We start from the raw sequence: 13,007 nt of genomic DNA, 5'->3' as shown, positions 1-13,007 counted from the left end.
CTAACCAAAATTGTAGGTATGTTAGCTTTGTGGTGATGTTATTTTTGCTCTTAGCTTTCCTGAGATGATTTTGATGTAGTGTGTGCTTCATCTTAGACTGTTACACACAGAAGTTACCACAATTTATAGTAAATAAAGAACATGAATATGAAAACAAGAACAAATTGGAGGTAAAACAATGTGGTGTCTACAGTCACGAACACAGCGTGGAAAGACACAGACTTTGAAGAGGGGTGTTTTATTCCTGACAGTGTCTTGCCATGTCATGAGTTGCTTGGTGTGGGTTCATGTTCTAATTTTCTCAGGCAGGTTTCCTTCCTGTCACTGAACTTTGGACTAGGGATAAAGAACAGCTGGTACAAGGATTATCTGGAAGAAAACAAGCTCAGTTTTAACTTCATCCTCTGCTTTTGTCATGTTTGTGATTGCAGTCAGATTAAATTCAGACTGCACCATTTAAAGGAGCCTCAGGCTCTGATTTAGCTCAGAAACAGGGCTTAAGATGTTGTAAGTTGATATTTGTGCTATTTCTACAATTGAATATCCAATGAAGCCAAGGAATGTGAGTTTCTTGCCCACTAGGAAGAATCTGAGTGTCACAGGGGCTGCCAGTTGAGACAGCCAGGAGTCCTGTGAGGCAGTGCTGTGTCAGCACTGGGAAACCTCAGGTGCATTTCAGCAGAGAAGCACTAATACTTGCTTTATCCTGCAGGTGAGGCGTCGAAGGGGTGTGTATGGAATCATTTGGGATCAATGGCTTTATCAGATCCATTGACACCTCAAGCTGTTCCTCTTTGTTGATGTAAAAGAAATAGGTGAGCTTTGCTATAAACTTGTTTTTCCGTAAAATCAGTGAGTCCCCCTTCTTGCAAATTAAATTTTCAGTGACAGGCATGATAAAGTACAGGTTTCCAGTGAAGCCAGGGAGCTTCAGGTCAAAGTGGAGTACCACAGGCATTCGGTCCCTCCTTACAGTCTTCCATTTTTAAGTTTAGAAAAGGTTAGACTTGAAGTCAGTAAACAAAAATTGAAAGGATACCTGCATTAACATTTGAAACTCAGATATTATAGATCTGATTTTTATTTTTTATCAGAAACTTAAAGGCTGTAAGCCTAATTCTGCTGAAGATACCATCTAATCATCTGTTTTCTGGACTCTCAGGGAACAGCTGGAGTTGGAATTATGGCTCTGTCCTGCACAGGAAGAAAAATCCTTATGTTGTCAGTCATTTTGGCAGTATTTCTGGTTGATATGGTTAAGCCATGTAAAAGAGAGCAATCCACCAGAAAAAAAATTATTTTCACCAGATGAAGAACTTCAAATACTTCAAATGTATGCAAGATAATATTATCAGGACCTTGAAAGATGCATTGATGAGGAGCCCAAAGAAAAATGGACTAATATCAATGCAAGTCAGTATTAGACGGCCAGGTGGAGGAAATGTATCTAGACACAAGGATAGTTTGAGTGGCAGGTTTAAAAGCCACCTTCCAGTGCTGGTTTTGGAGTAGCTGGTTTTAAAAACACTTCCGAAATGGGTCTGCCAAATGATCAGCTTTTTCTGTTTTGTACTTATTAGGGAATTGGGAATAATTAAAGTTTTTATGACATACAAAGTACATTCTTCATAAATGCTGCTCCCTTTTCTCTTAGCGATTGAGGATTTTATTTTAGAAGGGTGACACCCCTACATACTGTGCCTGAATTTACAGAGTATGCTATATCCATCCATATCCATCTCACTGCCTTATGTTTGGAAGCTTTCAGGAGGCCTGCTGCTGGAATAGGTTTCATGTTTTACTCTCCCAGAAGTGGCTGCTGAGTTGAGCAGTGGGCTGTATTTCTCCAGGAACTGAAACAGTGGCCTGATGTAAACCATGTGTTTTGGAGACCAGGCCATGCACATTAGTGAGAGTGGCAACAAGGAGCCTCAGGGCCAGAGCTGTGCATCCAGGAGAGCGTGCAAAACACCTGCTCAATTCTTCTGGACTCTCAGGGGTTTTTGTTCTCCAATTGGACCTAAAGGAGCAATGACTTGATCCCTCCAGAGCAGGAGTAGGTTTCAAAATGAGTTGGAGACAAAGTGTGCTACCAAGGCTTCAGCTGGGAACTACCAAGGTTTAAGCTGGGAGAGCACTGAAGACTTTTGAATGAATTCTTGAATCAAAGAACTCAAATGCATGTGGTGAGGGATATTTTTAAGTGCTTGTGAGACTAATGTCAGTCTTCAAGTGATGATTATAAGTGAAAAATGTATGCTGTAGTGACACGACTATGTAGAATAAAGCAAAGGGGCTGTTTTTAAGGCGTAACTGTCCACAGCATCTCTTGAGAAGAATGTGGAAAGATGGAAAATGCAAGTTTTAAAACCATGCCTGTTCAAGCCAACCAGTCACACCTACAAGGCAGCAGGGTTAGAAGGCAGCTCTGTCCTCAGGGTGACTGACAAGAGGAAGATGTCGTGCAAGGAATGTGCACAACCATATACCTGTTGTCTGTACCTCACAGGTGGTTGCAGTGACTGTGTGCTTCATTTGCTTTGATACTGGAGTTCTTTGTTGTGCCCATACCTACCTGATGAGCAACATGGTCACCGATGATTTTTTGCAGTTTAAAGGTTTTGGCTGTATACATGCACTAGCAGATGTAGATGAGCAAGATGATGATTAGGGCAAGATACCAAGGGCACAGTCTTCAGGGAGAACAGACAGACAATTATAGCCCAATAAATTAATGAAAAGGAGTCCCCCAGCTCAGCCTCTGGGTGAAGTCAGCAATGGTGAGGGCAGCCCTGTACCTTTGCCAGCTGGTTTCACCTGCTCTGTCCCTGCAAGGAGTCCCCAAAGCTGTTGTCACTCCAATAGCGTCTTTTCTCCAACTCACTGAACAGGCAGGTGTTGGACAACACCCTGGACAGGCACTTGCAGACCAGGTCCATGAGTGCAGTGTGCTCTGACAGCCTTTGTGGGGTTCCTGGGGGCCTTTGCCACCACAGTGGTTTGATCATTGGAGAAGCCGAGATGTGAGGCATCCAAAGTCAGTGGGTGTGAGAGACACACAGCCCAGCCTCAGTGGGCTCCCTTCAAAGGTCACTGATGCAGAAGGAAGCCTGTGCATTGATGTCAGTGGGAGAACGTGAAGCCTTCAATAACTCACTGTTGGTTTTTCCTAAGTCGTAATACACGTGTTAATCGTGTAGAATTACATTCTTGAGTTTGGAAAACGCCCTGGTCCACTGTGCTTAGCATTCAGAGGGCTCTTCAAAGGGAGCACTGGAAACTTCTGTTGATGCTGTCAATTTAAAGAATGTCCTCCAGATGCCAGGTAACTCCTCTACAGATGTATAATGAATCGCTTTCCTTAAATCAGACATTACCGTTGGATACTGGTCCTCTGCCCAAAACTCCTGACTGGAGCCCAGTGAATTATGGCACAGATTCCATTGTGCTTTGCAGGAACGAAAGCGTTCCAGTCCCTGCTTTCTGTGCCAAGCAGAAGCGTGTGGAAATGTGCTAAACGATTTTTTATTTTTTCTGCAAGAAACAAAGGATTTTTATGTCACTTGACTCTACTGCTTTAACTGATTAGCTTATTTCCAGGAGGAGATCTGATGTTGAGTGTATAAATTAGCAGCAAGAGTTGTTTAGCCCACACTGGGAAAAGGTTAACAGTGCATTTTAAAACGTTAGGGGACCTGCCGACCCAGTAAGCCTCAGGGTAGATTTGTTCTCCCATTTCAGTCCTACTTCATCTGGTCACATACTTAGGCTTTTACACGTGTTAACTGCTGCAGTGCTCTGAAGATCCCTACTGGAGCTCGTGTTCTGCTCTGTGCCAGGGCAGATCTGAAGGAAATCATTGAGCTTTAGAGCAGTCAGCACATCGCAGTTCGGAGGGCCACATCAGCACTGTTTGAGCTGGCTCACCCACTGCAGGAAATATCTTTGCAGAGTGAACTCTTCTTGGGATGGCCCCAGTCCAGCCCTCATTGAAGCTGGTGGAATTGCTCACATTTTCTCAACCAAATTTGCATCAAACCATCAACTTAAAAAAATTCCAGTAACACTTTGCCAAAGTGACATGGGGCATTAATTTTTGGGTGGAAAATTAGTATCTTCCTGTGATATTGTGTCTGTCCTCTTTCTTCTTTCCTTTTCTGCTCATGTGGCTTGGGGTTAGCTGTATGGTGACAGGTAACAGTCAGAGTATGTGAAGATGAGGAGGAGAGCAGCCACCCCTGTGTGGCTTGCTGGATGAGAAACGTGTGATGTTTTCTTTCCCCTGTGCTCTTCAGTTACAGTAAAATGACATTTTTCTTTTCCTGTTCATGACTAATCAACAAAGTTTGAAAACCTTAAGTTGCACCAAGGACTGAAGAGCTTAGATGTCTGGCTTTGCTAGTAAAGCTCTGCTTTCACCTTTTCAAATACACTGTTTCATAACCTATTTCAAATAGGGTGAGAAAATAAGATGGTGTATCAGAATTGCCCCAACCCTTAAAGCCAATCTACAAAGTGATTTACCTACTGGAAGATGGTAGAGCACCATGTGGAAAATAGCACCTGTCGGGGTCGTGAAGAAGACAGAAGTGATCATGTTGCAAAGTATTTTTGAAAACAATAAACTTTTTTCTGGTAAGGTCTGGCCATGATACACCCAATACATGAACACTGACACGTAAGTGTGGGGCTTTACTCGCAGGCTGCCCTGGTCCTTTCTGTGGGGGTGGCATCCCTCAGTCTTTCAGCACCCCTGGGCAGAATCCTGGCTTGGTTTCACAAGTTGCCAAAAACAGGGCACCTGTAGAGTTGCCTTAGGATGTGTTTGGCGTGTGTGTCCTGAACTTGAGTGTCACCGCTCAAGCGGTTACATCTAGGAGTGGCCAATATGAGTGTGAATGTTTTACGAAGAGTCTCACCTCACAAATGGAGTTAAATTTAGAGTTACCAGCTGAAGAGTCAAAATATAATGCCTCTTTTTTTTTCTGTTCATGAATTACCTATCATTTTTTGCTGCAAGTACAGGTGACACCTTCATGGTGGTAGGGCTTGGACGCTTATGGAATGCATAGCATATAGAGTGTTGTTTTCCAAAGAAATAGCTCAGAAATCTAGGAACCACTGGCTGAGGAATCTGGCTGAGGTACATTTCTAGTCCTGGTGGTGGGTTTTGAGAGGAAAACTGCAGGGTGTCCATAAACTGAGTTGCTCAGCTGTGAAATAGGATTGCAGATGGTCAGTCGTGCAAGGTTCTTACCTCAGAGGACAATTGGTTGAGCTTAGGGAATAATTAAGGACTTCTTAAGACAGGGATCTACTCTTTGAGGAGGATGAATGAACTGAGCAGTTCGGCACTTTTTCTTTACTCTTTCATACTGTTATGTCTGGTAAAGCAGCAGTAGTCTCAAGCACAGGGTTCAGAATCAGTAAGTCTCATTTGATGCTTAGAACTTAATTTAAAATAACACAAAACACCACCTTGCCCCTAAAAAAACTCCCAAGTTCCACCAGTTTGCTGCGGCAGTGCAGCCTATGATGATTTTTGGTCAAGTTGCCCGTTGCAGGATTTCATTTGCCAGCTACCATTTTTGGCCTTTTCTGATGACTTTGTTATCTCTCAGCAGCTACAATTTCTGCCTGCCAGCTGTTACTTTGCCCCTGGCTGGGTCACTCAGTCTCCCAGACTTCTGTCTGAAGGGAAAAGAGAGATTGATAGTTTTTTATAAACTATATGGATATTGTCTACTTACTGTGCCAAGTTATGTCTTATCTCTGCAGCAGAACACATTTTATAGGTCCAGTTTTCCACTCATGAAGTTACGGCACATAGAAGCAAAGTGTAGAAAAGTTTTTGTTGACTATGGAAGACAAAAGGAAAAATTTGTATCTAGACTTGTGCTGGTAAATTGAAGTGCCTGATTTTTTGTGACCTCAAATTTCAACTACGTTTTGTTCTTGTATCTTAATAGGTTTGAGTCACTTGGTATGTTTTCCCCTGCAGTTATAGATTGATTGCTAGGGGTCAGTACTTCCTTTTTCTTCTGGAGCTATTTTGTGTTTTCCTTTGCTAGATAATTGATGAGACCCTCTGAAGAATCTGTATGATTTGGCAAGTGCAAGCTGCCTCCTTGTGTGGTTGTTCAGAGGATGTTTTACCCTCAGCTTAGACCTTGTGCTTTGGGCTTACATAATTGAGAAAATGCTTTCCTACAGTACTGACACACAGAGAAATTTTGGCAATACTTGTAGACAGTTAATCTGTGAAAAGTCAATACCAAGGCTTTAATCAGCCCTGAATTTTTTGGGGTCAAGGTACTATACACAGATTCCTGCAGTTCTAAGTAATATTGGATTTCTGTACTGAAGAGAGTACAAGGGAGTGACTCTCATTTTCCAGAATATAGAAAAGCATTTTATTTTAATGTACTTGCAGGTAGCTCTTTAGATGAGTTCTGAAGATGATTACCAGTTGATTTAGTTTGACTAGAGTGGAGGTCCAGAAAGCTGTTAAATCAGTTTTGGAACAAAAGAGAAAAAATACTTAAGGGATATTTACAGGGGTAAATAATGGGCAGATTAGGAAGATTCAACATTAAGTTCAGTCAAGTACTTGGTAGCTAATTCTATTAGGACTGTTTAAGACTATTGTTCCTGGGAAGTTCAGTATCCCCACAGGAAGGGACTACATTAGGAGTTGAATGACTTAAATGATGCATGGGATTTATTTCTTCCTTCTCCTATCCCTTCTCTGGTGAGTGTAGCTTGTTTAGTTCAGTTTTATTTTTTGTTGAGATTTTTGGTGGTGGTGGTGGCAGTGGTGGTTTTGAGGGATTTTTTTTAACATGAATGAGCCTTGCCAGGAGGACAAAACTCTGGTCTTTAGGACACAATGAGTTTTTTTGTGGCTCAGTCTCTGCAGTCCTAGGGTTACCGTCCTCATGGAAATCCACATTTTTTTCCCAGAGCCAAGATGAGAGCAGGAGACCAGGACAAGAGAATGGTGAGGTGCAGGGGCTGTGACTGCAGGAGACAGTGGCTCTGTTGGGGACTTAAGGAGTGTGAAATGTCCTTTTGACTGGGAAGTGCTGACCCTTTGGCATGTCTAAACGTGGTGGGACAGCAACTTGGTAGGTACTTGTATGAGGAGGTGTGAACCCAGATTCATCTTCTTATTCCAGACCAGACTGATGGCTCCCGGGTTATGGTGAGCTCCTGCTGGTGCTCTTCATTTTTTATGAAAAATCCCTTTCTAGTAAAGCCTGGCACAGACTTCACACAAAAAAGCTGTTTTTGATGGATCAGCAGTTATTAGCAATGCCATTTTAACCATTGCTGATAACTCCATCTTGGGTGCCTTCAGACTCCGGCCGGTCAAACTGTGATGAGGAACGATAAACAGAAACTGGAACTAACTAGTGAAATGGGAACTCTACTACCATGGAGTGTGGTGCTACCATGAGGAAAGTAACTGAAGCCTTGGAAAGCTCTGGTTTTAAAATCTGATCTGATTCCCTGCATTCAGCCTTAGGGTCAATACAATTCTCGTTTCCTAAAACCACATTTGTTTAAGATTGAATACTGTACTTGGTGGAATGGCATTACTAGAAAAGACAGAAAAACCTGTTGTGAGTGTGAACTGTAAAAGATAAGAGGGAAAAATCTGTACAAGTATGAGATCTCAGTGCTGGCTGGTGATACCAGCCCCTTTTTCCTGCTTGCAGCCTGCACAGTAACTGGAGATGCTGTTCAGAGAACCAGGCTGGTTGCTTGAGGAATCCTTGCATCACTGCCACTTCTTAAAAGAACGGTGTCAATGTGTCAGCAAATGTTAAAAAATACCCAACTTGCATGAGGTACATTTTACAGTGCTGGATGCTCAAGGGATCATGTAATGGAAGTTTGGGAAGTCAGGAGTTGAGTCGTGTGTGGAACAGACATTTTAGATATGAGTCTGTTGGGGAGCAGAACCATAAGAGATGGGTTTAGGAGAAAAGAACCTGCTTTTAATAGTAAAACTGTTCTGTGCTTCATTTTATATTGAACTTCAGCACTTGCCAAAAAATAATGTACTGGTGTCCCTGAACTAGGGAAAGGGGATTTTAAAAAAGGAAAAGGAATAGATTTAAACAGGAAAGATACAAGACATCCCCAGTTTCTGGCAGGAGTCCTTGTATCACAGTATGTATTCACTTTCAGGATCTTGCACCAGTCTGTCTGAAGGGCCTGGGAAGAGACACTGTTGAGTATTGTACTTCCCGCTTGGAAAGCTTATTGTTACTGCAGTTTGGTGTTATAGAAAAAATTAAAAAGCTATAAAATTATGCCCTTTATTCTGATGTTAATAGATGTGCTTGTAACAGACATATGTGGACTGCTGTATGTGTCCATAATAATGTGCTTCATAATGACTGTCAGGGGGTTTTTGTGACTGTTTGCTTACTTTTTGAAGAGAAAGACGTGCCAAGCAGACCTCTGAGAGTGCGAGCCCAGTCTCCAGATGGCACACTACCTTTTCGGTGGAAGCCACCTTATGGAGCAGGCTTCAGAGGTCCACGCAGCAGATCCCAAGGTTACCCCCGTGGGTATGGAGAGAGCAGCCGAAGGATGAGCTATGCTCCGATGCCACAAGAGCGACAAAACCAGGAAGCGAGAAAACTAGGTGAGTCAGGTTTCCCTGAGAGCACCTGGCTTAGCTAGCACACTTCTCTAATCCCCTGTGGCTGCTAGGTGAGCACAGATCGCGTGTTGTCCTAGCCATTGAAAACCCTTCTTCCTATAAATAAAAATACTTGTTACAATTGTCTTCTGTATCTTAGCAGAGGTAGGGTGTTGCCTAGAGAATAGGGTAGAAGTTGCAGGAGAACTTGATGCTATGTTAAATGAGACACCATTTACAAGTTTGTCATATTAACAGCAGAGGGAAAGGGTGGAGAGAAGAGCCATAGCTCCAATTCTGTTTGCATGTGGTGGGACTGCTCTGAAATCCACTCTTTCTTTTAAATGAAAAAGGTTACAGGAAACCTTCTGTTTTTTCCCTGCATGCACAGCCTCTGAGTCAGTTCATGTGGTTTCGTTTCCATCAAGGAGCTCACAGGGACGGAGCCAACCTGTCTATAGGTCATCTTTAACTAAAAGAAAAGTTACAGGTATGTTTCTTTCACATCTACTGTCAATGAGTGGAGACAATTGGATGCAGAGATAGCTTTGTGATATTTACTCTTTTGGTGCTGGAGCTACTAGGTTTTTGTCTGTGTGTTAAAGAGCTTGACTGATGTCTCCAATTCTCTAATTCAAGCAGGATTAATGAAATAATACAACTCTGTAACATAGTTGGTTGAGTTTCTGAGGTATTGTTTGGTTTGTTTTTTTTTTTAATCTCCTCCTCTCTATCTAGTGACAAATGTTGTGCATTGCAGTAACTGCATGACAAGACTTGATTAAATCAAAGCTAGGACTCCCAAAATCATATGCCTTCTTTCTTCTCAGATCCATAACCCCTTTTCTGAAGGGTTGATTACCAGAAGTGTCAACCTGGTCAGCAAAAGTTTTCACTTTCTTTTGGAAAGAAGGCATTACGTGCTGCTGCCATGGTTAAAAAGGATGAGTGAGATTCTGAGTCATCTCCATGCCAGTGTGCTTTTTCACCCCCTCACACTGTGATGTGAATAGCATAGGAATGGCAAAGTATTTAGGATATTTTGATGGTGATGAACACCTATGCCAGAGCTGAGAGTTGTGGTTGAACTGTACTGAAATCCCATCTCACACCTTTTCTGGAGAGGTGATGCCCACCCATTTCTCATGCTCAGTTTCTTTCTTCAGGTGCTCCCATTGCAAAACTTTGTAAATAGGCCCCCTAAGCCACTTGTGAGTAGGAGATGGGTCCTCTTGGCCATTTTTGTTTAGTTGCTCTTTGGCTTGGAAAACGTGGAACTGGCTGAGAACCCTCCCCACTAAAAACCTGATTGGAAGAGGGGAAATGTGCCTCCCTGCTGCCTGCCATCTCTGCAGGCAGTGCTGGATTTCAGGCTAATGTGCCACTTGCTGAAGAGAAGGGCAATCTCTCCCTGAATTTCAGTCATACATAAGATCCCTAGAGAATGAGGTCATCCTCCAGCATTTACTGGCTCCTTTCCTTTCCTGAGACATTGATATTTTTTCCAGTGTTACTTGTCTATAAAACTCTGGCTGAAAGCTTGTTCCTTGTACATTCTGTGCCTTTGGGACACTTGGAAATAGTTGCTGTTACAGTTGTAAGGAAAAGTAATAAATCTTTCATTGGCCAGTAGATAGACTAGAATAAAACAACTCTGATGGACAGACTGAAAAGGGAACCTCATCAAAATTCAAAACCTCAAAATATCAAATTAGTTTCACTTAATGGTAAAATTCTGTAAAATATTTGCAAAAGGTGTTCTGATATGTCAAAACAGCCCGCTTCAATGATTTTTTCCATTTCTTTCCTTGTATACCATAAAAAATTTAAAAGCTGAATTTAAACAATGTGTTTGAAGCACTTAAAACCATAAAATATGCAGTAATTCTCCCTTGTGAAGAATGGTTTTATTGCCCTTCAAAATTAACCCAAATTTTAAAATCTCAAGATTTTCTCTAAGACAAAATTTCTGCTCTCCTGGTACCTCTAGCAGTGCATTTGCCAGAGATGGTGAATATCAGTATGCTAATAAAACATTTGCTGTGGGTAACAGTTTGGGGACCAATAGAATATTGAAGGACTGTAGAATGTATTAGAACTCTGGTCTTGCAGGCACACAGCTAACAAAAGAAATGATCTTTCTGTGGAATACCATCATTAATCAATGTACTTGATTTTCCACTTCCACCTGTATTTCTAATTCAGCTGTACTGTGTGAATGTTACAGTGTCAGTTGAAGACATTTGCTGTTTTTTATGAGAACGCCAATGTTGTTATTGATATGCTGTTTTGTTTTGCCATTTCAGAGGAGGAAGAGGTGGAGGTGGCACAAGACATAACTGTTCGAGTTATGTCCTCTCAGTCTGTGCTTGTTACTTGGACAGACCCACTGTATGAAAAGCGGAAGGTTGCAGCAAATAGGTACTTAGCCCTGGGTTTTTTAAACGGGTACTGAAGGGGAACTGCTGCCAGATATCTACTGAATGCTTTTGCACTTATTTAATTGCTGTTGGTTATGAGAATAATTTAGCTTGCCTCCCAGGACCCTGCTCATTAGCATTTAGAGATCTGTGTAAGTGTTGTTCTACAGGGGTTTACATCTCTTATGAAATGCTGCTGGCACCAGCTGGGGTATTTGGCTATTCCAGTGGTGGTATATCACCACAGTCAGCAAATCCCCAAGTGTGCATGGGGAGAGAGGGAGTGGGGGACAGGGTGCAGCCCACATAGGTGAGGTGTTGAGGTGGATTGTCAAAACAGACTACAGCTTCGAGATGACCATGCTGTGGGTGAAGGAAGCATCACTGCAGTGGGAAAGACACCCATCATTGCACCCTGCATCCTCTGATCCTGCAGAAGCCCCGTGTAGCTGAGGCTGAGCAGGCTGGGGCTCCTGTGAGTGAGAGCTTGGCTTGTAGCAGCATGCTGCAGCAGTTGGAGACCAAAACAAACAAGGAAATGGGCTGGAAACTGCTAAAGCTCTGAAAGCACTGGACTGTGTTGCTCAGCCTGGGAACACTGAAGAGCTGTGCAAACTGGTGCTGAAATACCCTGAGAGTCACAGCAGGAAAACTAGTAACTGTAGATGTTCTCTGTTTCTTTGTGGAAGCAGTTATCTAGGCAGATACATGGGAACTGAGCCACTGGTGCTATTCTGGGAGCAAGGGCCTGCCAGCAACCTGGCCGTGCTCATGGCCATGGGGCACTGAGATGGTGGTGTGGAGCCCCCCAGGATGCCTGGCTCAGCTCAGAAGATCTTGCAGCTTTCCCCAGGGAAGAGGGTGTTTTGAGTAAGAGTCTGGAAAGAGCGGTCCATCCTTGGGGATGAAAGCAATCATACTCCATTAGAGGAAGGCAAAAATGTTTGTTTAAAATATGCTGAGTTTTGTTGTTGTTGGTACTTTGTTGTTTGCACTTCGGTAGGTTCCTCCCTAAGCCCCAGCAGGCTACCTGAGGGCAAAGCATCCTTGTCCCTCTCTGGTTCTGCTAGTGCTAGGCTTCCACATGCAAACTTTTTATTTTCCTGTGTTTCTGATGCTAGGCAATATAATGTTCGCTATCGGGAAAAGGGGGAATCGGCAAGGTGGGATTACAAGCAGGTGTCCAACCGGCGGGCACTGGTGGAGAACCTGGTGCCAGACACTATGTACGAGTTTGCCATCCAAATCTCAGAGGGAGAAAAGGAAGGCAAATGGAGCGTGTCTGTTTACCAGCGGACCCCGGAGGCAGGTATGTATTCAAAGAGTCCTTGGGGTAACACAGGTCTTAGGGTTTGAGCTGTGGAATAAGGCTGACTTGAGGGAAAGCCAGAACGAGCCAAGTGACTGCCTGGGGCAGCAGAGGGTTGAGAATATGGGAAAGGCCTCAGTGCTGCTGCCTGCATCCCTGCAGTAGTGAAGCACACCAGGAGAGCACACCAAGCTGCTCTTGTGGTGCAAGGAGAACAGGGGGAGATGACTTGGGTATTTCTGTGGGACAGGTCAGCACCTTTAACCCCTGCAGCTAGATGTGCCCCTTCCTTTGAGAAGAGCAACCTGGCTTCCATTACTCTCCCAGCAAATTTAAATCCTCCCTCCGCCATGGAGAAGCTGTCAGGCCCCTTTGGTACAGGGAAGTGGTCCATAAAAACCAAATCACCGTGTCATTCCAGCTAAGCCACAATAGCAGTCTTGTGCAGACCTCATGTTCCTAAAAATATGGAATAAAATTTCACTATGGTCATCTGAGAGGTAGATGTGGCAGAGGCAAGCATGGACCTGAGCCATGTGTACTCTTCACGTTTATCTTTGAAATAGCTGTATAGGAATCTCTGCTATGAGAAGATGGAGCAAAAGGTGTGTACTGTGTTGAT

General features: G+C 43.2%; 1 protein-coding gene across 1 annotated transcript in view; it reads left to right on the top strand.

Moving 5' to 3' along the window:
• FNDC1 (fibronectin type III domain containing 1) overlaps nucleotides 1-13,007 on the top strand; it is a 60,551-nt gene that overhangs the window by 14,544 nt on the left and 33,000 nt on the right. Inside the window, exons 2-5 of the mRNA XM_032103880.1 lie at nucleotides 8,450-8,659; nucleotides 9,048-9,146; nucleotides 10,963-11,077; nucleotides 12,198-12,385. Of these exons, the coding sequence (XP_031959771.1) occupies nucleotides 8,450-8,659; nucleotides 9,048-9,146; nucleotides 10,963-11,077; nucleotides 12,198-12,385 (612 nt within the window). The remainder of the gene's footprint in view (nucleotides 1-8,449; nucleotides 8,660-9,047; nucleotides 9,147-10,962; nucleotides 11,078-12,197; nucleotides 12,386-13,007) is intronic.

This window comes from Corvus moneduloides, chromosome 3 (genome assembly GCF_009650955.1).
Source record: "Corvus moneduloides isolate bCorMon1 chromosome 3, bCorMon1.pri, whole genome shotgun sequence".
Classification (NCBI taxonomy): domain Eukaryota; kingdom Metazoa; phylum Chordata; class Aves; order Passeriformes; family Corvidae; genus Corvus; species Corvus moneduloides.
Note: the sequence above shows the minus strand (reverse complement) of the source record. Positions and strands in the feature narration are given on the sequence as shown.